The 27,374-nt window shown below is 27.5% G+C and overlaps 1 protein-coding gene, 3 long non-coding RNA genes and 1 other non-coding gene across 14 annotated transcripts in view; 2 read left to right on the forward strand and 3 right to left on the reverse strand.

Annotated features, from left to right (window-relative positions):
- LOC126908311 (condensin complex subunit 1) overlaps positions 1 to 2,327 on the forward strand; it is a 14,790-nt gene extending 12,463 nt beyond the window's left edge. For both annotated transcript variants that reach the window (XM_050690239.1, XM_050690240.1), the window contains exons 25-26: positions 66 to 418; positions 1,535 to 2,327. In XM_050690239.1, coding sequence (XP_050546196.1) covers positions 66 to 418; positions 1,535 to 1,824 — 643 coding nt within the window. In that variant the 3' untranslated portion in view covers positions 1,825 to 2,327. The remainder of the gene's footprint in view (positions 1 to 65; positions 419 to 1,534) is intronic.
- LOC126908317 (uncharacterized) overlaps positions 1 to 3,249 on the reverse strand; it is a 10,745-nt gene extending 7,496 nt beyond the window's left edge. The window contains exon 1 of one of the 2 annotated variants that reach the window (XR_007704741.1): positions 2,583 to 3,249. This is a non-coding gene — a long non-coding RNA (uncharacterized LOC126908317). Of the gene's footprint in view, positions 1 to 2,483 lie in introns of both variants that reach the window. The other variant, XR_007704742.1, reaches the window with a different exon arrangement.
- LOC126908314 (uncharacterized) lies at positions 2,712 to 27,273 on the forward strand. 2 transcript variants are annotated; one of them, XR_007704738.1, is made up of 10 exons: positions 2,712 to 2,830; positions 21,473 to 21,662; positions 21,722 to 21,817; positions 22,282 to 22,400; positions 22,474 to 22,680; positions 22,953 to 23,195; positions 25,601 to 25,737; positions 26,562 to 26,680; positions 26,754 to 26,960; positions 27,019 to 27,273. It is a non-coding gene; the product is annotated as an uncharacterized LOC126908314 (long non-coding RNA). The 2 variants fall into 2 exon arrangements; XR_007704739.1 differs by lacking the exon at positions 21,722 to 21,817.
- Positions 3,189 to 3,260, reverse strand: Trnap-cgg (transfer RNA proline (anticodon CGG)). Its single transcript has one exon. It is a non-coding gene; the product is annotated as a tRNA-Pro (tRNA).
- LOC126908313 (uncharacterized) lies at positions 4,796 to 7,002 on the reverse strand. Of its 7 annotated transcripts, none has more exons than XR_007704737.1 (7): positions 6,407 to 7,002; positions 6,190 to 6,334; positions 6,000 to 6,096; positions 5,737 to 5,856; positions 5,332 to 5,426; positions 5,074 to 5,267; positions 4,796 to 5,015 (listed from the first exon to the last, which is right to left on the reverse strand). It is a non-coding gene; the product is annotated as an uncharacterized LOC126908313 (long non-coding RNA). The 7 variants fall into 7 exon arrangements; XR_007704736.1 differs by having other exon boundaries at positions 5,074 to 5,180; positions 5,681 to 5,856; positions 6,407 to 6,999; XR_007704734.1 differs by having other exon boundaries at positions 5,074 to 5,180; positions 6,173 to 6,334; positions 6,407 to 6,997.
- Positions 27,274 to 27,374: the final 101 nt, after the last annotated feature.

Consider the following 27,374-nt stretch of genomic DNA (forward strand, 5'->3'; position numbering starts at 1 on the left):
TATGTCCTACTTAGCTAAATCAATTTGTTAATTTATTGTATTTATTATAATTTTAATTTGTTAAGATTTTTATTTCCACTCATAAGTAAAGAACGACAACTTGAATCATTAGTTGACAAATTATGTTTGAGACTTAAAGAATCAACAAATGAAATTCAAGCATCTTACATATCTTATTGTTTAATGCAAATAAAGTATTCAGATAAAAGTTTCACAAAATTGTCTGAAAATATATCTCTTTATGCTGATAAAATAAAAAATCCTGCAGTTTATAATAATTTCAATGTCCTTATCAGTCAAAATTCTAGAATGGCAAAACCTTCTACTAAAGAAATTTTGAATGATTTATCAGATAAAATAGAAAAAATAGTTGCGGATGAAAATATTGTCCCATTATCTCAAAAAACACCAGGAAAACGTGAGTCCACATATTCATATTAATTATTGTTTATAATTAAAAATAAAAAAAAATCTTGATTAATAATTTTAGTTGTTTCTTTAGCAATAACAAATATTGAAAATATTAGAGCTAATTATTATTTTATTTTTTGAACAATAATAGTTCTTTGTTAAACTATTTTTTTATTAAAAATAAATTTTCTACAATTTCTTATACTCTATACTTGTATCAACTTTCAATTTTCAAATGGCTACCCCAATATTTTTTATATTTTAAGATTAAATTCGATTGAAATAAAAATGTTCTATTTCATTTGATATTTCGTGTATGTACATTGTATTATTAAAAACAATACAATAGCACATATCAATTCATAACATTTGCTATAAATAAATTTTAATAAGTTCTTTGTATAAAATAATGTTTATTTTTTATCTCTCTTATACTTAAATGACTTACAACTTACTGGGAATTGAATAAAGTATAAATAAAAACGTTTATTCAATCAAATCTAATAGTAAAAACAAATATAAGTTTCCATTTAGCTTTCAATACAAAGTTTTAATATAGCTTAATAATTATTGGTGTTTATTTTAATTAGTATAATTTTAAAAATAAATAGATTAAATTAAATTCAAATATGAAATATATTTAGCACTTTATTTTCGAAATTTAAAGTATTGTTTATAGTACATTAATTAATTTAATTTTTGTAATTGTGCATTTTTTAAAATTTACATCAAGTAAATTAAATTATCAAAATTATAAATTAATATGCATTAGTAATAAAATATTGTTTTTAAAATAAGTAATGTATTAATTATAAATAAATACTTTAATATTAAAAATCAAGTAGTATGAATTCAAAATTCATAATATTTATTTATATTATTACAATAAATTGCAAACAATGGTGAAAAATAAATATTTATCAAACGTATACGTTCATCAAACAATAAGATGTTGACCATATACTTAATAAAACAATAGATCATGTCTATGATGGGCGACCGTAATGCAAGATAATTTTCTTTTTTTTTTTTTGTACTCTCTGTAAAGAAGTTTCACTTCAAAAATAAAAAGATGATGTAGTAATCTTAATTTATAATGAATAAATGTGTTTTTAATCCATAGGTAACACTGCCAGAAAAAATTTATCAAAAACATTAACCGAGACTCCCAATGATGTTGAAAGTGAATTGCAACAAACAGTTTTAAAACGAAGTGCTAGATATCGATCAAAAGTTAAAAGAAGACTTATGATTATGGACAGTGATGAAGATGTTGATGATAATGAAGGGAAAATAGAAAAAGATGAAATACTCTCAACAATAAATGAAGAAAATGAAAATGGTGTAGAAATTTTTAGACGAACAAGACTAAATTTAAAATCTTGTAAAAAAAAATTAATTTATAAACATTAAATATCTAAAAACAACAAAATACTTAAAGAATATTTGTTGACAAATTTGTAAAGATTTTTTTTATTTTTGTACTTCTTTTTATTTCATTTATGAATTATGAATAATATATTTTTTACCTCAAATATATATTGTTTTGAGACAATTATTTTATATACCAATTTTAGCATTATTTCGTTTTAAATTGAACTTAAAATTTAATTTTGTATTACAGGAAAATCCCTCCCACAAAGAACTTTTAGCTTCTATAAGAAATTGTATTAATTTTTTACCTATTTTTGTCTGTATCACTTTTTTAAATTACCCTCGAAAATTGAAAAACATCTTGAAATTTTCATAAAGGTGAAAACTATTTAATTAAAAGATTCTAGAATAAAGTTACACAATTTTTTTTCATCCCTTCGGAAGTATGAACCCTAAACTTTAATTTTTTTTAACGGAAACTCATCATTTTAATTTAAAATATGATTGAAAAATAATTTTCTTTATTTCTTAGTGACGATATATATGTATATATGATTTATAATCAATATTATATTATAAATAAATAATATTCTTAAATATAATATATTTTTTAATGTGATTTTTATTTATTTTTAAATTTTGCAGTAGTATTTTTCTATAATTACGGGAAAAATGATTTTAAATTAATAAATAAATACTTGGAAAACCTGTCAAACACCACTCATATTCGACGATTCAAATTAATTAAACACAACTACTACGTACGAAATTAATTAACAACTATACGTATATCTTACATCGAAACACCATCTTCCAAAGACCTCACACAGGGAGCGTCGCTGAACAACAACTAACTGATTATAATTTTTACATAAACTGATATGAAATGACCTGATTAAATAAACAAAATTATCACATAGGTTTAACAAACCTATGAAAAAAAGTTTTAAATAAATTTAATAATAATTTTAAACTCTTAATACCAAAAACACATAATCTAAATAGGTCACGGCCACCGCGATACGCTCTAAGATGATTTATTAATGTAAGTTAATAATTTTTACAAAAATTAAATTATGTAAAAATATACAATTAAAAAAATTTAATAAATAATTAATTTTTTATAAATATCACTGCAATGTGTCGATTTCAAAATGAATAAAGTGAGAATTTGATGTATAATATCTCGCTCTTTAATAGTCTCATTCAAAAACTGGTCAAGTATTAATCAATATCAAGATGTAATGTTGCTCATGAAAGTAGGATTGAAGTTTATAAATTTGTGGAGTAATATGGAACTGTTATGTGTATGAACTACGTACAACCTTAAAATAATTTGTGTTGATGAATGTTACTCACTAAATAAACTTGTAACGTTGAAATAAATTTTATTAAAAATTATAGGGCCTGTCCGGGATTTGAACCCGGGACCTCTCGCACCCGAAGCGAGAATCATACCCCTAGACCAACAGGCCATATGACGTAAATTGTAAAAGGTTACTTATTTAACAACAACACAAATTGTTGATGTTAACAACTAATGAATTTTAGGAGTAAAAATGACTAGCTGCAAGTGCAACTCGTCAAGAGTTAGCCTCGCATCTAACGAAATAAATGATTAGAAGTGTACTATTGTCGCTATCCGATAAAGACGTTAGGTACATTTAATTTATACCAGCATTTTATTAAACACGTTATATTATTATTGTTATTTATATATATATATATATTATTCTATGTCGTGTGTGTTGAAATAACAAAATTTTGAATAGTTAATGATGTATTTTGTAATAAATGTTTGCTAATTGTATACTTGTTAAATCTTCAGCATATTACATAAATCGATCATAAAATTTGTCGCCTTGGAATAAAAAGGTTTTCTAATGCAAATTTTTATACATTCAGGAAAATTATTTTTATTTTTTTTTAGTGTCCTTCATTAAAAATCTTTGATATTTTGATAGCTAGAATGTAATGAAACTTGATTTAAGTACTTGTGATTAGTGTTAACTCATCGATCGGATGAAACGTCGACTCGGTAGCGTATTCGGTGGGCAGTCGATTTCGTCACATATCGTTTGCAAGAGGGGTACTCGTTCGAGAAACGAATCGAATTACGAGTATTTGGTCAGAGCTTCTCGACGGGAAATGATCATTTGTACAAAATAGACAAGACGATCCAAAGGGGGATCAATCGTGTTCTAAGGAGAACAATAACAGGTGAATTCGAGTAGCATGTCTAAGCGCTTTAGTTGAAAACGTATCGTTAAGGGGTTAAATATATCGAATTGTCGACAATTTAGGAGAAAGGACCAAATAGGCTATAGATTACGGAGGAGTTATCCAGCTGCGCCGGATAAGGCTTACTAATCGGGTTCAAGGGGGAAAATATAAATAGAAAACTCTAGTGAAATACGATTAATATTTCATGTTAAATTAGAGTAATTGAAATTAAAATACATTGATTTTATGGAGTAGGCAAAAACGAATATTGCAAAAATAAATATTTTAACTTGTAAATTTGAAAATAATAAAATAATGAATTTGTCATTTGAATAAAACATACGTATCAGAAATTCAATATATAATAATTGACAAAGTAAAAAAGTCGTTATGTACGATAATTTCCATGCATAAAATTTAAAATCTGATGAGATATTTTTTAAATTAAATATTTTAAAAATATTGCACACATAAAATATTATTATTAAAAAAAAAAAAAATAGTAATTTAAATAGGGGAAAAATCATGTGTCTTTATTGGGCAATAACACACATAAAATAAATTTTATTTATAAAATACAGTACTCAAAATATAATTTGAATACATTAATATAATTATTAATCATCAATATTATTAGAAAAATAAACAATTGCCATGCATGAAATTTAAATTGTGATACAACAATGTTTTAAAAACACTAGGATTTTATTATTTTTTAACCTATGGTAAAAAATATTGTAAACACAGGATATTAATTTCTTTTTAAAATAAAAAAATTGACCAAGAGGAAAAATCATGTTTCTTTATTGTCGCGATCACACACATAAAACATTTTTGTTCGAAAACGTAAATCTATACAATAATACAGGTAAAAGTATTACGTTGGAAATTAAATAAGAAATAAAAGTTTTCGATGAACTCCGAGAGCAGACTACACATAGTAATTGTGAAGAGTATCATCTGACGTTGTTGAATGGCATGATCTTAAGGAACTGAGGTTTGACAGGCTGAAAAGTAAACAATATAAATCAAAATAAAATCCAAAATAACTAACAAAAAACTTACAGGAACATTTTGGAGGAATGGCAAACACTGGCTAAAAAAAAACCCACAGCACTATCAACACATCGTGCATACGACAGAATTGAAAATTTTGTAGCTTTACCAGAGGCCTAAAAAAAATTAAAAACGTTTGGATTGTATTGACCGCTGCAGTACATATTACATTGTAATCAACAATAAATAAAATATCAACCGACCTAATAATTTAAACAGGCAAAGTAATTAAATTTATTTAAAATATAATAAGTCAAAATCAATTACCTGTGTAATACAACCATTATGAATTAGATGCAGCACTCTTCTAGTTGGTTGGCAGTTTTTCAATCACAGTTACCCGGGGAAAACAGTTGCACATACTGAAAATTACAAAATCAAATTAATTAATACTGCCATTACCATAACAATATATCTACAATATAAAAATTATATAATTATTACAATTGCTGTGAAATTGTCAGTAACACATTTCAATAAGAAATAATCATAAAGGGAATCACAAATATAAATGTAGTACATGCAAAAATAAAATAATTATATATATATATATAGAGAGAGAGAGAGATTGACTAAAGTAGTACTTATTGCACCAATAAATGAAATACAAATTAACCTAATGATTGACTTATGCAAAGTAAATCAGTTGAAATGTAAAAAGATGAACTTTACTTTAAGAAAAGTAAATGACAATTAATTTTTTTTTAATGAATATCCTTGTAATAATAAATCCAATAGCGATGACTGCCAATAATCTCCAGATCAGTTATCCTAGCACAACAGGTATAGAGTCTAAAAATTACAAAAACAAATTAAATCAATACTGTCATTACCATAATATAATATATGTACAATACAAAAATTATATTAATTACAACTTTTGTAAAATTATCGAATGGACACGTTTTTACTTACAATGAATAAATATGCATTACCTATTTAATAAATCCATTATTGAAATGGGCCTGTACTCTTGGCCAACATTGGGTCGAGCTGCCGTTCGATCAGTCGTCCGGACAAAACAAACACCGCCTAAAAATTACAAAAGAGAATTAAAAAAAAAATACCGCCATTATCATTGAAATATCAACGAAAATTTAGAAATTACGATAGCTGTAAAATTACCAATCACACACGTTTCAATTATTAAAAATGGCAATATAGCAGTAGAACTACAAAATTTACAAATCACCTTAAACAATTAATGCAGTCGTTACAGTTGTACGACAACCGTCAAGAAAACTATTACGACGGGACCACAAACGCGTTTCTGTAAACAAAAAATTTACATAAATATCGCATAATCAAAACGCACGTTTTGTTTTCAAAAATATAAACATACGTTACCAACGATATAAATCGGTCCTCGGGCACACGACAGGTGGTCTGAAAATGACAAAATCCAATGGAAAAAACACCTCTGTCATCGTTAAAATATTGACAGTTATTATTTAACTTGGTCGGTTGCGATCGCAATAAAACGGCAAAACGAAAACCGACGCGTTTCGTTTTTTCTAATAATAAATACGCGCATTACCCGCAAAAACAATGTAAAAACGGCGGACGACGAACAAAAAGCGGTGATAACGACAAAAAGGCGGGAACTCAAGCGCCCTAGTAAGAGACGCGTCCCCTATTTCGCGTTGTTTTAAGTTCCACGGAATTTCGAAAATCGCGGATCGCAAAAAACGGAAGCGGCGAAAAATTCGAGCGGAGGTCGGAAAAAGACGCAGGACCGCAAGTGCCATCGAACGATACCAGAAACACGGCGATCGGAGAAAAAAGCGAATTTTAAAGCGTAAAAAATGTAAAAAAATGTTTCAAGTGGTTCATATTTAGAGGGGCTTTCGAAAATAGGATATATTTTAGTATATATAGAAAGATAGAGAGAGAAAGAGAGAAGAGTTAGCCTCGCATCTAGCGAAATAAATGCTTAAAAGTATACTTTTGTCGCTATCTGATAAAGACGTCAGGTGCATTTAATATTTAGGGAAAACAGCTTTTCCACGAACTGATAATGCTCCGACATTTACATACTTTGACATTTGACAAAGTAGTAATTGTTACGAACATCTGGTACTCCGATCATCTGATACCATAGGTTACCAAAATTACGACGGATTTTATTCCGACATTAAATTAAAAAAATGAGACAGCAAAAACTCCGACATTATCGATAGTTTGATTATGCATCGAAAGTTATATTATATTTTAATTGTATTATTAGTAATAGGGCGCATCGATCGTATATGTTGAATCGTCAGGCTCAAGTGGCTACAGAAACACTACATTATTAAATTAATTATATAATTATTATATTATTATTAATAATATTGTAAAATTTAAATTAAAATGTTCTATTAAATTAGCATTTATTTGCTACTATAGTTATTATACAATAATATACATTTTTCTCACTATTTTCTGATACAATTTCTCGCATTTGACAAATGTTATTAATGCTCGAATGATAATAGTCATTCATTAAGTAACATAAAATTAATAGTTTTTAATATAAATGTACATTTTTAAAAAAGTTTTCTCTATTGTTAGAATATATATTTATCTTTGAGAATTTTATTTCTTAATTATCCAATAATTACAAAATATTTTCATCAAATCAAAAAACTGTTTTTTAGTTGATCCATAAAAATTTTATCTAACCGTAACTTATTTTTTAACATCTAAGAGATTCATTTGAAAACTAATTTTTCTATAACAAATATGTACTGTAAAAATTGTCATGTGCAATTTTATTAGTGATTAATTCCTAAGTGTGTATTATTAGAAAATAATGACTAATATAAACATAAAATTGTTAATATTTGTACAATATAAAATTGAGTGTTCTATGTCCAATTTGGTAATATAAACTTTAACTTTTATATAAAAAAATAAAAATAATATTATTCTGTGTAAGTTTTGCTACAAGTTCTAATTTAAGTTTGCTAATAATGAGTAAGTTTTGGTTATATATAAGTAGAATTAATTTTTTCTTATTTAAAAATACTGTGTCTCTAAAAGTAAAAATATATTAACTCATCGTTAAACAATTTTAATTTTGTGACATGGTTTTATAATCAATGTTAAATTATTAGTAAAACCATTATAATCTCCAGTGGTGCTCAAAGAAAAGTTAAAAATATTAAGGAGTAAAAAATTATTTATTTAAAGTTCTTTTTCTTTAAAATCTAATATACATTTATTGAAATCAGTTTGATATTTCCTTGTAAAAAATATCTGAATAGCCTTTTCTTTTTTAAATAATAATTACAATGAAATTGTAACAAAATTAGACTTCACATATTTTTAACAATGCACTGCATTATTTTTCACAAGTGTTATTCTTTGATATTTTATTTATCAGTAGTTAAACCTCATATAATATTAAATAATTGTTATTCCCCTTAAAAATATGTACTTATCACTTGTAAACTAACATTTAATACATTTTTCTTTGTTATTAATAAAGTATCAAAGATGTCTAGTCCATTTAATTTATTTTATCCTGTAACTTTTGTATTATCACTACTATTAGTTAGTAAAAATATTTTATTAATTTATTTTAAAATTATATCTAGTCTAAATTAAATTACCACTGTTCCATGAATGTAATAAAATATTTAAACAAATTTCAACAAAAAATAAATTCTTATAGCATTATCATTTAAACATAGTATCTATAACTAACAATGAAAATTGTAACATTTAATAAATATGTGATTATTTTGAATGAGTAATATATAAATTTACAATAATTTTTTTTTTTCTAGTTGGGACTTAAAAGTTAATGGTCAAGTTTGAAATATTTTCTGTAAGCTTAATTTCTATAAACTTTCTCAACCACAAGTCCATATACCAAAAATAAATAAAAATTTTGTACTGTGTCTCAGTCAACATTTATTCTTATTTATTTAATTTCAATTATTAATATTAATTAAGAATACATTTATACTCTGATACGGTGAAAATCTTTTATTTATGGGTATAGGGAGGACTTGTGGCTGAGAAGACATATCACTAAAGCTTATAAAAAATATTTTGAACTTGACCATTAAATTAGACATTTAAGTCACAGCTATTATGTTATGCATAAAGTATTTTTGAAGTAAAGCTTAAAAACTATACGATGGATAAATTTTTATTTTTACTGTAGTAATTTAAAAAGTTGTACTTGAAAATATTTTGTAGATATTGTTTTAAAAAATAAATAATAATAATATAAATAATTATTAAATTATTAAATTAAATTATTTAAATTATTAAATATAAATTAAAAAAAAAATAAAAGATTTAAAACGATTAGAAAAAAAAGCTATCGACTCTACTTCACTGATTCGACTTAGGTATAGGGTGGGTGTCGTACATTGCTTTTATAGACCAAATTATTTTCATATTGCCACTCTTTTGGCAGATTTGAGACTCCCAGGTGATTAGATCAAAGTCGAACTGGTCATGTTACTTGAGGCGATTTTTTACCAAGATAAATGAGTAAATTCCTTGTCATCGTGGCATGCAAAATAGATTTATAGGAGGTAATTCATTGGATGTTCTACTATCAATATTCATTAGTTATGTAAGCCTTTTTGATCACGATTTGCACTCGTGTGTCGATTCAAAGAAAGGATCGTACTTTCTAATATATCTGAAAATCGGGGAAAGTTGGAGATTTTAACGTGGAAATCTTTATCGCTTCTCAAACGCACAAAATAAATTTTCTTTTGTCGTGTACACAGGTTTTTTCTAATATTTAAAATAGAAGTGAAAAATTATAGACGAATAATAATAATGGCAAAAGGCGCATTATCGGCATGCTATTTGTATCGACTGTGTGTTTTTGTTTGACCCGACCAGAGGTGTCGTGGAGCGTATACCCACTTCTTTGATTTTTTGTTAATGCGTATACTTATAAAATAATGAGTGATACGCGGGTATACGGCGTATACCCACTGTTAGTTTTCTTATTAGTGCATATACGTATTTATAAAATACAGTATAGACTAAAGAATAAAATAAAAAGTAATACGTGGGTATCGTATATAGGTATGTTTGTCATAAAACACAAATTTTGAATAACTTATAAGTTTGTTTAATCTCTAGTCATACCACATATAAACATAAATCTGAAGTTATAAACACACAAATATGGCTCGAGACTATAATCATTTTAAAAATATAATATTAATGTAAAACAAAACACTGTCAAAGTGTATAAATAAATATCATTAAAATAAATAAGATAATGTTTATCATTTCACGACAATTTTATTGACATTTGACAAAATTTAAAACATCGACCAGAAATTAACGATATAACACATACTAAGTTGAAACTGAAAGTTATTGGGTTAACCTATAGCTGTTGAAATTGGTAATTTGTATTTTTCCGTAATAAACCGTTTACCAACCAATCTAGTTATTTAATATATTACCTATAATGAATTAAGATAGTGCTAACATGTACCTATTCACGTTTATTTCATTTATGTTTTAACGATTTGAAAACAATGATTGTAAGATTATTTTATTACTGCATAAAGTTTATTGTTTATTTATAAAAAATATAACAGTATCTAATAATACACTTATCGATTATATGACTATGAAATTTAATTTATGTAAGAACTTAGAAGTGTCAGTAAAAATATTCGAGTAATAGTTTGGAAGTTGGAAGGAGCAAGGCCGTATCTGGGAGGATTAAGAGTTTTAGTTGCATTATGTAATAATTAGAAAATACATATTTTTAACACAGTTAAAACATCACAATATTTTTATTCCGTCTCCCAAAACTATGTTTTAAGGCCTTTGAAAAGTAGTGTGGGGGTGAAATTCATCACGTTTCCTCATTTAGGTTTTTAACTTATCCATTGATTAAATTACGACTATATCACTGTTGATAATGTATAAAGTTAAAAGTTCAACAAAATAATTGTGAAATATTGTATATAGAAAATATAAAGAGCAATGGGGGGTGTGGGGGCGGCATTAATAAATTTGTAAACTCCTTTAATAGGACACTGAGGTAACGGGGCGGTAATCCGACCCTCGAATACCCAGTCGAAGTGTCTATTAATATAATCAGATACACATAAGGTTTTTTAAACTCCTTTTAGGCACGGGGCGGTAATCCGACCCTCGAGACTCTGTAATGTGTATATGTAGTAGGTGTGAACAAACTAGCAAAATTACTCTTGATATTAAAAGGAGATTATAGATCTATTGCTTTATCGTTCTTTACTCGGATTATTAACTCTAAATAAATGGGATAATATCAACTGACTTTGTATTCTGTAATGTCCAAGTAGATAAATGAAGTATTTACCAGAAATGCCAATTTTTACTCAATATTATTTATTTATGGTAATAATGTCTTTTTAGACTAAAATAAGTTTTAAACACGAATAAGGTATACACAATAAAATAACTCAAACGGCAGCACGGGGCTGTGATCAAAATGTTAAAGCAAGAGTGGTTTGTAAGAATGAACTCAATTGTTTCTCAATGGATATCAGTGCTTTTTATAGTACTAAAAAGGTACCCCCATATCCAGGGATATTGCCGTTTATTCTATTCATGATTATATTTTATTCTTTTAAAGTATACATTACATGATAATTATATTAGATAGCATAGTTAACAATAGATGAGTTGACATATATGTAAATAACAAGAAATTGTATTGAACAGCATATTTGTTATGACAGATAAATTATTTGTTTGTTTACAAGTTATTTAAAATACAGATTATACATTTTCATTGATAATTGTGAGATGTGTAATGCAAAGTATTAAGCATATCACGACAGTAAGTACAATCGTAGATTCATCAAATTATTTGATATTTTAACATTATTTTCCTCAGCTAATCTAACGTCCTTCTTACCTTTAATCCAAAACTCTAACAAACGTTTTGTTACAACCAGGCAAACATTGTGCATGTAATCAAGACACAAGTCGTTAATTATATTTATAGGTAATAATTCAAAAGGGCTACTACCTTTATGATATTCTTCCTGTGTTTTAGAACATTCCTAACATTAATAGGAGAATGATAATTATCTGCAGGAACTATAAACATCTGTATTTAAAGATATAACATGAGAATTGGAATTGGATGAAATAAGATCAAGTATTGAACCATAGCTATTATTGGGTATTGCATTTATTTGAAATAGGTTAAGAAAAGCTAGGGTTTCTAAAAAAATAGCTTCAGAAGATGATAGTTTTAAGTTATATTTAAACTTAAGAAGTTTTATTTAAATTTGGCAAATTAAAATCAACAAACAATAGATAATCATCATTTGGTTGAGAAGAAATTAGATTATCTAAAATAGTAAAATATTTAATGTACACAGAAGATGGAAAATTTAAATGAAAAGTAGCTACAACCTACAATTAAATTTTTTGTATTACATATTTTTACAGAAACAAAGCAGGACTCTAATGAACTAACATTAATGTTAATTATCGAGGAAACATAACTTTTATTAACTGCTATCAAGACACCTCCTACTCTGATTAACAAACTAGATAAATAAGATCTATCACATTTATAAATTTCGTAATTAAAAAAACCAAGTTCTAATGAGTTAACTAAGTTCTTATGCAACCAAGTGTCAGTAAAAGATAAAATTTTATAATTTAAAAGATCTATATTGGTTTTCAAATAATAATACTAATACTAATGTCCAAATCATCAGTTGAATTTTACCATCATCGCGACGATGTGTGTGTCGCCGTCAGCTCCCTGTTGGATTATTATCATCTCTAAGTGTCCAGCAGGTTGTACTATTTATTTAATATATCTTTACTTAATAAATATTTATATCGTTGTTAATCAAGAGTAGTATTGTAGTGGGACCCTTGGTAGTTCTTCTAAGGAAATATAAATTAAATAAGAAACCTCAGTACCTAAGGTAGATATAGCCTAGCCAGCTATCCCCCGTTGGTCCCTTAGAATACTGTTGACGAGTATTTAGGCTCAACTCCTAAATAGCGACGTAACAGTAGAAAATGCAAATGTGTGAGTTTATTTATTTATAGTATCGTTAAAGTGTAGTGTATAATAAGATACAACTGATAGAGTAGGTAATTGATTTGACGCTATATTGTTTAAACCCAACTAAACGCTAAATTGTACATTCCCAAACAACCATTTTATTATGTCAATTGGCACCGGAATTTCTGCTAAACTTTTTCTTTTTCTTTGCCTTAATCCAAACTACTTGGTGTCGGCCACCCTCATCCTAAACTTCCACTTGACACGATCTCCCACATCCTCTACACTCACATCAGCTGTCCTCATATCGCATTCAATAACATCCCTCAATCTCTTTTTTGGTCTTCCTCTACCTCTTCTTTCTTCAACATTCATTTCTATAACTGTTCTTACAGCTTCTGATTCTTCTCTCCTCATAACATGACTAAATCATCTAAGTTTATTTTCTCTCATCTTATCCACGATTGACGCTACACTTATACTCCTTCTTATATGCTCGTTCCTTATTCTATCTTTTCTAGTTACTCCACTCATCCAACTAAGCATTTTCATCTCTGCTTTACTTTCTTATCAACCGCCCAACACTCTGAACCATACATCATAGCTGGTCTCACTATATTGTTGTAGAATTTACCTTTTAGACTCATTGGAATTCTTTTATGGCATAAGACACTAGACGCTTCTCTCTACTTCAACCACCCGCACTTAATCCTATGTCTTACACTCTCGTCAATACCACCGCTCTTTTGCACTACTGATCCTAAATACTTAAAACTTTCTACCTCCCCATTCACACTCTCGCCTATTGTCACTGATCTCCTCATTTCATCTACCTCATGTTCTCTTTTGTCAACCCAGCCAGAATTTCTGGTAATGATAAAATTAATTGTCTTTATGACAATAAAGTGTTTAAAATTGGTCTTGTTCTAGTTAAATCAATGGTGGATAATAAGTTTCATGATATAAATCTTTAAAGGTCAAATAAAGTTATAACTGTATCTTCAATAACTTCTATTGTTAAAATTAATAATGAAATAATTAAAGTAAACCCATTGCTACTATTTCAACTAAACGCTATTTAAAAAAAAAACCAGCAGTATCCCGGCACAGTGTGTATAATTGGGTGCAGTATAGATGATATGTGACAGTGATTAAAATCATTATCAAAAAACAACGCCTTGATGCAAATCTGTAGATAAANAAACAACTCCTTGATGCAAATCTGTAGATAGTGTTTAATTTTAAAATTTTAATGGATTATTACAAAAGCTACATGATCTCCTATTTCCTTATTTATATCCTAAATACAAGTTATATGCATTACTAATGCAAAGTATATAATCGATGGAGGATTTCTCCACTATAAAGTTATTTGACAAGTGTATCAAACAAAATTTTTTTCCATTTTCTTATTCATTTTCCCATTCTAAATTTTGATAGAGTATATCTTCAACAAAAGTACAATTTTCTTAATCTTCAATCTTTATTTCTATTGAATTTGTACGCCATTGACCTTTGCAATGGTCACATATAATAGAACATTTAAGCCCAGTTTTTCGGCAGGCACAATTCTTATTAGCGCCAGCACCTGACTAAAGGCCAATACGTATTATGACAATTATCTTTATCATTACCAGAAATTCCGGTGGCAATTGACATAATATAATGGTTGTTTGGGATTGTACAATTTAGCGTTTAGTTGGGTTTAAACAATATAGCGTCAAATCAATTACCTACTCTATCGGTTGTATCTTATTATACACTATACTTTAACGATACTATAAATAAATAAACTCACACATACACACACATTCATTTATAACATTGTGTCTAATGTAAGTATAACATGATAAAAAGTAATCGTAAAATGAAAAAAATTGGAAAATAAATTTTAGTACTCATATTAAATGTAATGTAACTCGAAAAATATTTGTTTAAATGAAAAAATATAAGATACCTTTTTTGTCTAAAATTGTTTTCTAAACAACTTTTTTACGAAATTTTTTTTTGTAAGTTCAATATTTGTTGAAAAAATTAAAAAAGCTTATATTTTTTAACTTTTGCGAGGCTATAAAGAAAATAGCTCAAGTCTAATCGATGAGGACTTTTAGTATGTCATTATACATATCTGAATACAACTTAAAAAAAAAAAAAAATTTGGTTGGGAATTTTTTCCGCCATTCGCCAAAATTACTCCTTCGTTGACTGGCCTATTATGTATCATTGAGCTTTTTCTTTAGCTTCTTTAACCTAAACTTACATCCAGACGGACATGTTATTTCAATATTTATGTTAGTTCAATAGTAATTCCATAAATATATAAATATATATTTATATGTATATTAGTAGTTCTTAGAAATGGGCACTCTCACTTAATTTAAACGATCGATAATTATTCGAATTATAAATTACGCAAATTAATATATAAATTTATATTAAATTAAATATATAAATTTAGTTTAAACTATAAACTAAAAACTAGATTTAATCATGACTAAATGGGTTAAATAATACTACATTTTTTAATTTTATTTAGAGTTAACTGAGGGATATGTTACTAATTACTATATAATCATAACTGAACTAAATTATGTTCATCTAATTCTGGTATTCAATTTTATTAAAATTTAATTTAGAAAAAGAAAAACAAATCATTTATAAAATAATTGATTTTACAATTAATTAATTTATACAAATTGTCTAATAATTATAATATAATGAACATCAAACGTTTTCTTAATAAAAAATTTCTAAATTTGATTAGATCAAATTATATAAATTTGTATTTAACTAGCGTGCCGGTGGTACGAAAATAAATAATTGGTGTTGCCGCTTGGGCTGTTTTAAAAAATTTAACCCAAATAAAAGGGAATAAAACTCCGCCGTACAGCTTAATAGGTTTATTTAATAATCAATAAAAATTGTCTAATTAATTTAAATTTGCCAAAGAAAAATATTTTTTGTTAACACAAAATAAGCTTGTTCAGTTTAATAAATGCAACTAAACTGTCAAATACGAATAACCGAATCTTCCCTTCTATTTACATTCAGTTCAGCATTTTGCTTGAATCATTTGAATAAAATGAACTACAATTTATAAAAGTGATATGCTACCTGCAGTTGTATTATAATAATGTTCTAACCAATGAAAAAAAAACAGAATACAACTATATGAATTTATAATAATAATATGAACAGTGTATTTTAAAACGAAACTTGAACAAAATTTTTACTGATTCATACAAAAAAACAAAAACCAACTTAACTTAACCTATATGTTTTTACAACAAGTACATGTATTTTTTTTTTTTTAATAAAAAACGACCGAGCAATACAGGCTGCTTATAAGGCGTCCTAACAGCTGATGGCGCACATATACTATCAGCTGACCACACCCATACAGCCAAACACACACGTGCAGCTCTCACGCTTGGCGCGAACATGCACTCCCCTTAGAAAGGTCGTAGAGCCTATTATAACTAAGTATGAATAATGAGCTTACCTGGATCATTACAAATCTTTAATATTTGAACATTTTAATTGGTACTTAAACAACTAAAATTTATATAACAATGAACTCGTAACACCTTTCAGTTTCTAATAACAAATATTGAAAACATTACATGGCTCATATAAATTCCATCTAAGTTTAAATCACATAAATAGGAACTCAAAAAATATATAACTAGCAGTTAAAAATAACTATTCAAAAAACATATAAATAATAATAATATAAAATAGTATAAAATAATAATGAACTAAATAAGTAAGATTTTACATCGAAAAAACATAAAAATACAAAAAATGCATGTTAATTATGAATAATATTAATAATCTGAACACATGAAATATTGAAAATTCAAATTAATTAATTACTATAACAAATTAAAAATAAAATTAATTTTTTTGTTTATTACAACTTCATAAAAATACTATATATATATTAGGCAACTAATTAATGGGATAACAATATTATAGGGGGTCGTATTCTTCCATTTCATTATCCAAATGGACAATTCCATCGATTCATGGATGAACAGCAGACACTCGAACCAACGGCCATTGGTAATGTTGCGCAGTGTCATTCTTTACTATTACCAAATCACCAATGATAACATTCCTCTTCATTCTGATCCGTTTGCCTCGGCGTTGAAGTTGAGGCAGATACTCACCAACCCATCTTTTCCAAAAAGTTTTAAATAGAGACTACATGAGTTTAAACCTTTTAAACCGATTTTGTGGCTTAAAAGAAACATCTGGTTCTGGTGGAAGTAATAATAAAACACCAACCAGAAAGTGAGCAGGCGTGAGAACATTGAAATCTGAAGGATCAGTGGAGTTTGGACAGAGGGGTCTGGAATTTAATACAGCCTCTATTTGACATAACAAAGTAACGATTTCATCGTACTTCAACATTACTCCCTTTGTTACCTTCAGCAAATGACGTTTGGCAGATTGCACTGCCGCTTCCCAAAGGCCTCCAAAGTGCGGCGCAGATGGGGGTATGAAGTGAAATTACTTAATTTTTTACATTTTTGTAAAGCTAGGAATTGGTCTTGTAATATTGGATTAGCCCCAACAAAACCAGTCCCGTTGTCACTGAATAAGTCTGAGCATTGTCCCCTTCGTGCAATGAAACGATTAAAAGCTGCTGAAAATTCTTCTATTGCCAAAGTAGAAGTGAGCTCTAAATGTATTGTTCAAGTGCACAGACACACAAATATACAAACATAACATTTGATTGGGGTCACCTTTCTCAATCTACTTTTAACCATAATAGGACCACAAAAGTCCACTCCGGTGCGAGTAAACGGCCGTGCAAGTGATTCGCTCACGAGGAAGAGCTGCCATAAAAGGGGCACTGAACCACGGCTTGGACTTAAAACATTAAATACATTTCCAAACAACTTTTCTAGCAATCATCCTTTCACGTATAGGCCTATATATGTTATGCATATGCGTAAGCAAAGCCTGTGAACTAACATGCATCATACGTCGATGTTCATGTTCGAAAATCAAACGTGTAATAACTAAGGTAGAGGGTAAAACAATCGGATGCTTAGCATTGTATGATATAGAAGCATTTTCAAGTCTTCCTCCCACCCGAATTAGGCCATCGCTGTTAATAAATGGATTGAGTGACTTGAGACAGCTGCGACTATGAACAAGATTAAAAGTCTTAAGTAATGACATCTCACTGAAAAACGCTTCACTTTGTATTTTTAATAACAAAAATGTGTGAGCTAATATTATTTCGGAAAGACTCAAAGGACCCGTTTTATATTGTCTCCTTTGATTTTGCAATTAATAACAAACCTCTGAATGAAGGCAGTTACCCTAAGGAGCGTTGACCACTTGGAATAGTTATTGAGCAACTATTGCGAACTATCTGGTGCCGTTGATAACACTAACTTTATCGGACGCATTTCAGGTAAGTTTGCAGGCAAATTTGGAGTCACAGGCTAATTACCTTTAGATTGAGATAACTACTGAGGTCCATTCCACCACAATGTGCATGGATTAAACCGCTCTGTATCAACTCCTCTAGTGATTAAGTCAGAAGGATTGGCGGTAGTTACATTTCAGACATTTAGTATATTTACAAGATTTTACTTGATGACCAAAATTTAAACGCATAACTGTTGCTTGTCCTTCAGAAATTGGCATCTGAGCAAATTTTTCACATGCATATATGAGGTGGGCACCCGTGCAAAGTGGACACTTCATTGAATTTTGATCACTAGGACGAGTAAAGAAAGTCTTGTTATTGACACTCACATTTTTAGACCGATTACGGGTAATTCATTATTTGCTTGTTGCAGTTGCCATTCGCCGACAGAAGTGGCATCTAACTGATTACAAATAAGAGTCACTAGCCAGACATGAACTGGCTGCTCGAGTGCTTTTAGTGCATGAACATGTGAAACAATATAATGATGTAATTTCCGTAAATCTACAGCTGAATCTTGATGCACTTTTGATGAATGAAGTAATGCTCTTATGTGAGTTTGTATGGTGAGCCATTTGTTTTCATAGTGTTTGACTAATTCAGAATAAGCCTCTTCATAGTTGGCAGAAGTGATTGAGTAATTTTTAATGACGTCTAAAGCAGATCCGCTTAAGCTTGATTTTAAATAATGAATTCGTTGTACATCAGTTAATTTTAAATTCTCATGAAACAATGCATTAAATGTATTAATAAAATCAGGCCAATCGCAGAGATCTCCACTAAACTTTGGTAGATCAATAGCAAGGAGTCTCGTAGACTCAATGTGAGATGCTTACGATGAATTAGAAGTACTTAAAATTTCAGTGACCGCAAATTTGTCCAATAAGTCCTCCATAGTGGCCCTTAAAGTACAAATTTGATCTTCAAGCAGTAAATAATCATTCTCTTCTTTGAAGCCTTGTTCAAAGTTGTTCAAAGAGATTTCATTATGAGTTTCTACGAATGTAGACTAGTGTTCTTGTAATGAATTTAATCTTGTTTGATTTGTCGAAGGCTGTGAACGATTGGATCATATTTCTCAACGAACTTTTGAATAACAGAAATAGAAGTTTTGGTAGAAGCTCTTCTACGAATGAGTCGCCGAAGTGCGGATTATGGAGGTGGACGTGGTAACAGAAGTGTAGATGTAGATGGATTTTGCATAATGAAATAAATAAATACTAAGTGTGGGCGGATGGCTATCTAAGATTAAACTTATAACAAACAACTTACCGCTATGCCACCAAAAAAATTTTTTTTACCACACACTTTACAGTAAATGAATGTACAAAGTACTTATTTTACAAGTAAAAAATACAAATTTAGTAACTACTACAGGCAATAATGAACTAAGTGATTTGTAAGAAAATAAATAGATATTCTTAAATAAAAATTGTATATTATATTACTTTATTATTGTTCCATTTTTTTCCTTTTTTTAATATAATTATCTAATTAATTGAATTAATGAAATATTGTGTTTGAACAAGATTAGCTAAAATTTACCCCTTATCTGTGCGTAATGCAACTTAAAATGCACAAGGATCACGTCGAGGTCACCAAATGTTACCGCTTGGGCTGTTTTAAAAAATTTAACCCAAATAAAAGGGAATAAAACTCCGCCGTACAGCTTAATAATTTATTTAATAATCAATAAAAATTGTCTAATTAATTTAAATTTGCCAAAGAAAAATATTTTTTGTTAACACAAAATAAGCTTGTTCAGTTTAATAAATGAAACTAAACTATCAAATACGAATAACCGAATCTTTTATTACTGAATTAAATAATCAAGAAATAAAACCATCCCTACTATTTACATTCAACAAGTACATGTATTTTTTTTTTTTAATAAAAAACGACCGAGCAATACAGGCTGCTTATAAGGCGTCCTAACAGCTGATGGCGCACATATACGCTTGGCGCGAACAATTGGTATTTTCTTGAGATTATTGAGTTAAAGACTAGGTATTTAAAAAATATTGGTATGTTATTTCAAACTAAAATAAATAATATAATGTAAAAATGTCGGTTAAAAATAAATAATTAAAAAAAAGGGTACTTTGCTAACTATAAGCTATTTCTTTGATGTTTATTTAGATGACGCATTTTAAAAAATAATGTTTAAAATATTTTCAGATTTAAATGTTAAGTATTTTCTTAAATTAAAAAGTCCTTTCTTTTTTATAATTTCTCTTTAAAAATTCAACTTTGTTTTGTGAATAATATATTAATTTAAAATTATTTAATGAACACTCTATACAGTAAATTCTAGTGCGTTTAAAAAATTATAAAAAAAAAAAAGAATAATCAATGGCAAATATAAATTTTTTTTAATAATTCCAACAGTTAAAAAATTGTTTTTTAATTACTATAGTAGCTATCTATTCAAAAAATAAATATTTATTGATATATTTCAATATATAAAATCGCCAATAATTGAATAGTTATCGTCTGAAAATTTCGTAAAGCGTGCGTTATTAGACTTAGGAGATTATTCCAAAAAGCCAATAAAATTCCAAATTTGAATTAAGCCGAAATGTGTTGAATATATGGTATTGGCCTCAAATTTTGTAGGTATCCTTTTTTAATAGAAACAAACATTAACACTATGAACATTAAGAATATTAATAATAAGTCAAATAATTATAGTCAAAAAATAAAAAATCTTAATTAAAAAATTTTGTTACAAATTACATAAAAGTCATGAGCGATTCTTCAATTTTTATTTCATCACTAAACCAAACCTATTTATAAGTAAACATAAATTTATTCTCCGAAACTAAAAACGAAAAGTTTTAAATTAGTAATTATTAACTAAATACAGAATCTTTTAATATTTTCTATAAACCCAACCCAACCCGTCTAGTAATATTTACTGTATGTTTTCCCCACTAAGACTGTTGCATCTCTGTCTACAGATTTTTATTATCGTCTTTTTAAAAATTGGGAGTCGGACGACAAGACGGACGAAAAGACGGACAAGGCGCAGCAGGCGGGCAATAGTATGTACATCGGTAGTTATTATATTGACAATATACAGGAGTTCCAAACTGGAAGTCGGACGACAAGACGAACGAGGCGCAGCAGACGGTCATAAAAATGATAAATGTAACAAAAAAAACGTCAAATTTAAAAAATACATTAATTAATTAGCATTTTACTAATAGCTTAATTGGTTAAGAAGCTTATTTGAAGAACAGAATCAAACTAAAATTTCTGAATTTATTGATACTGAAATAATTGTCAATAATATAACAATACAAGTATATACAATTTTCTACTTAACATAACATCTTTATAAATATAATATTATTGATGTTTATATTTTTTCATCATCAATTCAAAGATTTAGAGAAATCAGTTTCTAAACGTATTAAAGAACTAGACTCGTACTGAATGACTGATGAATGTAATTATAAACAGCAATTATATTTGAAAATTATCTTTTTTTTTATTGCTAATGAATTTATGGATAAAATTATATTAGACCTTTTCAAATTTCATTAGTCTAAATAAATTTTATTTTTTTAATTATTTAATATATAATTAAATAATACACATATATATATATATATATATATATATATATATTAAAATTTTACCATCAATTCATATGAATTGATTTTCTCAATTATTTAAAAACATTTTTTTTGTAAACGATGTGAATTACGCAATAATATCAGCTTAGAAAAAAATAGTTCTCCTAATCGAATACTTGCCTCATTAGATGATGTTGTTATGTGAATACAAGAACATTTAAATAGACTTTTGAAATCTGAAGAAGCTATTTAAAAACACGAATCTGACCAAATTTTATCAACTAAGCAGCTTAACAAACAAATAAAGGTAAGCATCTAATGAATTTTTTTAAAGTTACTATAACAAATTAATATTATTATAAATTAAATAAAAATGATAGGATTTAGAATCCGAAGTAAATATTCTAAGAAATTGAGTAATAGACAAAAATGATCAGTTAACAATTGCTATAATGAAAATTGATGATCTCAGATTAATTAAAAATAGTGATGTATATTCAGATACTTCATTATTACACGATACTATAGCTAAATTAACAGAAGAACATAAGCAATGTACATTAACAATAGAAGATAAAAATAATGAGGTATACTCAAAATTGTTATTTGTATCCTTATGCACTAATTAATTTACATTAACTATAGATCACTAAATTAAATGTTTTGACTAACCATTTTAAAAATATGATTTCAACTTTAAATCACAAGCTAAACAGAAAAAAATTGTTTCATATTTGATTAATGAAATATACAGATTAAAAAAAGTAACATTACTATCACAAGTCAATAATTACACATAGTTTGTTTGATTAATATTTCTAAATATATATTACATGTATTATATACTATATATTTTTAGGAGTTAAATAAACAAATGTTTGACTAAGAACAATTATTAATAAAATAATCAGAACTTTTGAACGAAAAGGACTCAATGAAAAAATAGCTTTATGGTGAATTGTCTTCTATTAGATTGCAAGGGGGCTTTATATCGTCCTGTACAACATGGTTTGCCTCTTGCATAACGACTAGCTATAGTTGCAATGGTTGCCACCACCTAGGTGAGGTGTCACGCCTATCAGATATGATTTCCGAACCATAGGTAGAATTTAATTTTAAGTTAATTAAAAGTATAATCTAAGTTAATATGTCGTTTTATGTATAAATGACTATAATACATCGTGGTTTATTAACCACAATTATGACATTCAATGTTGATTGTAAAACATACCGTAGCCTGTGTCTAGATTAAGGAACAGGGATAAAATACACGCGAGTAATTAAGTTACTCGCGCAATAAAATAAATATTATAGTTAAAATTAACAAGGAAATTTAATTTAATTGTTATAAAAAAAAGAATATTAAGTTAAACATGGACAAAAATACGAATGCTTCAAAAACCATGTCTACAAATAAAGACAACAAAAATAAAATAAAATATTTAAATAAGAAAACAAATAATATTACAAACATCACGGACGGTATTGGAACACATCCATTAATGTTAATTGGATATTAATGAAAAAAAACAGGAGCGGTCTGGACACTCACTCCTTAGCTTTGGCTAGAAGAAAAGCGAAACACGTGCTCTACACACATAAACAAAATTAAGTTAATTTACGATAAAATATAAATGACAATAAACGTGTGCACTCTAGCACGGTCAATGACAGAAGAAGGAATGGAGAAGAGCCAACACCGATCTAACGGCAATTTCAAATCGATAACGGCTAGTCTTTTTGGCAGGGATCAATACTAATAAACAATTCGATTTTAATTATATTTCTCTTTTATAGCCTTATCTAGCGGTCAGCGTTAAATAATGAAAGGTGACACCGTTGTGTCAGGAAAAAGTTTTTTCGCGTATTAAAATAAATAAGTAGACATAACAAAAAATCATAAACGGTCCTCCTTCGAATTTGTGACGGTACAAGCTCAAATAAGGCAGGGCCAGATTTAGGGGAGGGCTGAGTGGGCTGCAGCCCAGGGGCCCCCACAAATTTGGTATACATTGGTATCACAAATATGATGATAATTGTTATTTAATAAGTAAAAAAATATATTTCCTTGTTTATATATAAGGGGCCACCACATACCTAAGTCCGCCCCTGTAATAAGGTATGCAATGGCATTATTGAAAATGACAATTTAATATCATTATATCAAAGATATGAATTAGCAATACTTTATAGGGGTACTCTGAATTATTGTTGTACAAAAGTGGTATGGATTACATACATTATTTCTAATACAATTTTATTATTTTTGCAAGATAAATTATGAATATTGCTTTGTACGAGGCAGCTAGACAGTAGGATGGCCAGTTGTGCACCGCACTAGAATGCTGTTTTACCTTCACCCAGAGAAAAACCTCGATCTATATAATAAATTCATTGTTCAATTTGATAAATATATCATTACTATTGAATCAATGATATATTTATCAATATGATATTTTTTTTTCTTGTCTTGAACAATAATTATTTATAAGAATAGTTATTTTGTTCGTATTAATAAAACATTATCATAAACCCTTGATAAAATTTCTCTTTCAATTTTGACTGAGGTTTTTCTTTGAGTGTTAAGCCTGTTTAAATCGCTATTATTGAAGGAGGAATGGGTCACGCTTGCGGCAACTTACCTTTAATTGTGAACTGTACTAGAATGCCGTTTTATCTTAAGCCTGTTTAAATCGCTATTATTGAAGGGGAATGAGTCACCTTGAGGAAGGACGGCTAAATGTACATCCAATAAGTAAACGAGAACAGAAAATAATTAAAAACAAATAACTACATATATTTGTAAGTCTTCAGAGAGTATCTTAAATTTAAGGGGTAACGGGGGCCCTTAAATACTAATGGCCGACAAAGCGACATAAAACAAATAGTTAATCTCAATTAAAACAAACATTAAAAATAATATATACTCAGCTGAATAGATGAAGTTGTTAATAGTGATGAGTGGACTGTATGAGATTTTGTGGTAATGGTGTCGAACATCTGAGTATGACGAGTCAGAGTGTAGATCCAGGCACGTAATGACAGATGAGAACAGACGGCGAAAAAGCGACTACGTCAATGAAGATATTTAGTAATGATCAGGGCCCAATCACTAGTGGCGTTAAAGGGCACGTAAACATTGAGCATAAGGATGCAATAAACAAATAAAAGAATAACGACGTACAATGGCCGAACATTTTACGATTCAAGCGAAGGCGCTTGCTACAAAAAGAAAAAGACACATAAAACAATTGACAGATTAACTTACGACAATGAACTGTACACGGATGACAATCGACACAGAGGTCATCGATTTGCCGTGCTGGGTGGGCAAAGGGGTGTGTAAAGAAACGCACTGGAGATCAACGGTCAACGTTATAATATAATCAACGATGTTTGTAACATACTAAATCTTTGCTAAAGGCATTCCGTACCAAACAAATATTCTTTGAAGTATATTTTTATTTATTTTAATTCTTATTTAATTCAATAACATTAACATTTCAGCCCAAGAAATAATCAAAAATTGTGAAAATTGGGCACCATTACAGTCTGTGCTTGAACAACATTATGCCGAGTGTGGTAAAATGATAGATGAATTAAAAAAAGAAAAAGATCTAATTCAACAAGATATACTACATGAAGTTAGTATATTTTTAAAATAAATAATAGGTTTCAATATTACAATAATTGAATATTAATATTTTTTAAATTATTCTTAAATGAATTGTATTGCAATTTATAAATTATGTATACTTATAGTATAATTTATATATAAATATTTTTTTACTTCATTTATGTTTAACATATTATATATTGATATATTTAAATTATCATCAAAATTAAATGTAACAAAAAAAACGTCAAATTTAAAAAATACATTAATTAATTAGCATTTTACTAATAGCTTAATTGGTTAAGAAGCTTATTTGAAGAACAGAATCAAACTAAAATTTCTGAATTTATTGATACTGAAATAATTGTCAATAATATAACAATACAAGTATATACAATTTTCTACTTAACATAACATCTTTATAAATATAATATTATTGATGTTTATATTTTTTCATCATCAATTCAAAGATTTAGAGAAATCAGTTTCTAAACGTATTAAAGAACTAGACTCGTACTGAATGACTGATGAATGTAATTATAAACAGCAATTATATTTGAAAATTATCTTTTTTTTTTATTGCTAATGAATTTATGGATAAAATTATATTAGACCTTTTCAAATTTCATTAGTCTAAATAAATTTTATTTTTTTAATTATTTAATATATAATTAAATAATACACATATATATATATATATATATATATATATATATTAAAATTTTACCATCAATTCATATGAATTGATTTTCTCAATTATTTAAAAACATTTTTTTTGTAAACGATGTGAATTACGCAATAATATCAGCTTAGAAAAAAATAGTTCTCCTAATCGAATACTTGCCTCATTAGATGATGTTGTTATGTGAATACAAGAACATTTAAATAGACTTTTGAAATCTGAAGAAGCTATTTAAAAACACGAATCTGACCAAATTTTATCAACTAAGCAGCTTAACAAACAAATAAAGGTAAGCATCTAATGAATTTTTTTAAAGTTACTATAACAAATTAATATTATTATAAATTAAATAAAAATGATAGGATTTAGAATCCGAAGTAAATATTCTAAGAAATTGAGTAATAGACAAAAATGATCAGTTAACAATTGCTATAATGAAAATTGATGATCTCAGATTAATTAAAAATAGTGATGTATATTCAGATACTTCATTATTACATGATACTATAGCTAAATTAACAGAAGAACATAAGCAATGTACATTAACAATAGAAGATAAAAATAATGAGGTATACTCAAAATTGTTATTTGTATCCTTATGCACTAATTAATTTACATTAACTATAGATTACTAAATTAAATGTTTTGACTAACCATTTTAAAAATATGATTTCAACTTTAAATCCAAATTAATAGAAAAAGAAAACATTGATACAAATACAATAAAAAGCTTAGAGTCAAAAGTTGTAAATCTTGTCGAAGAAAATATGAATTTACAGGTAAATTATTTAAAATGAAAAAATTTAAGACAAATTTATTGCATTTTTTGATTATCAAAAATATGTATGAAATTAATCATGTCACTCACTTATTTTAGCCAAGTTAGTTACTCATGTATGATTTATCAGAAGAAATTATAATATTAATTTTAAAAGAAAATCTAAATTTATATATACTATTATTTTATTAGTAATTTACATTAT

This window comes from Daktulosphaira vitifoliae, unplaced genomic scaffold, assembly GCF_025091365.1.
Source record: "Daktulosphaira vitifoliae isolate Bord-2020 unplaced genomic scaffold, ASM2509136v1 Scaffold_5, whole genome shotgun sequence".
Taxonomy (NCBI): Eukaryota; Metazoa; Arthropoda; class Insecta; order Hemiptera; family Phylloxeridae; genus Daktulosphaira; species Daktulosphaira vitifoliae.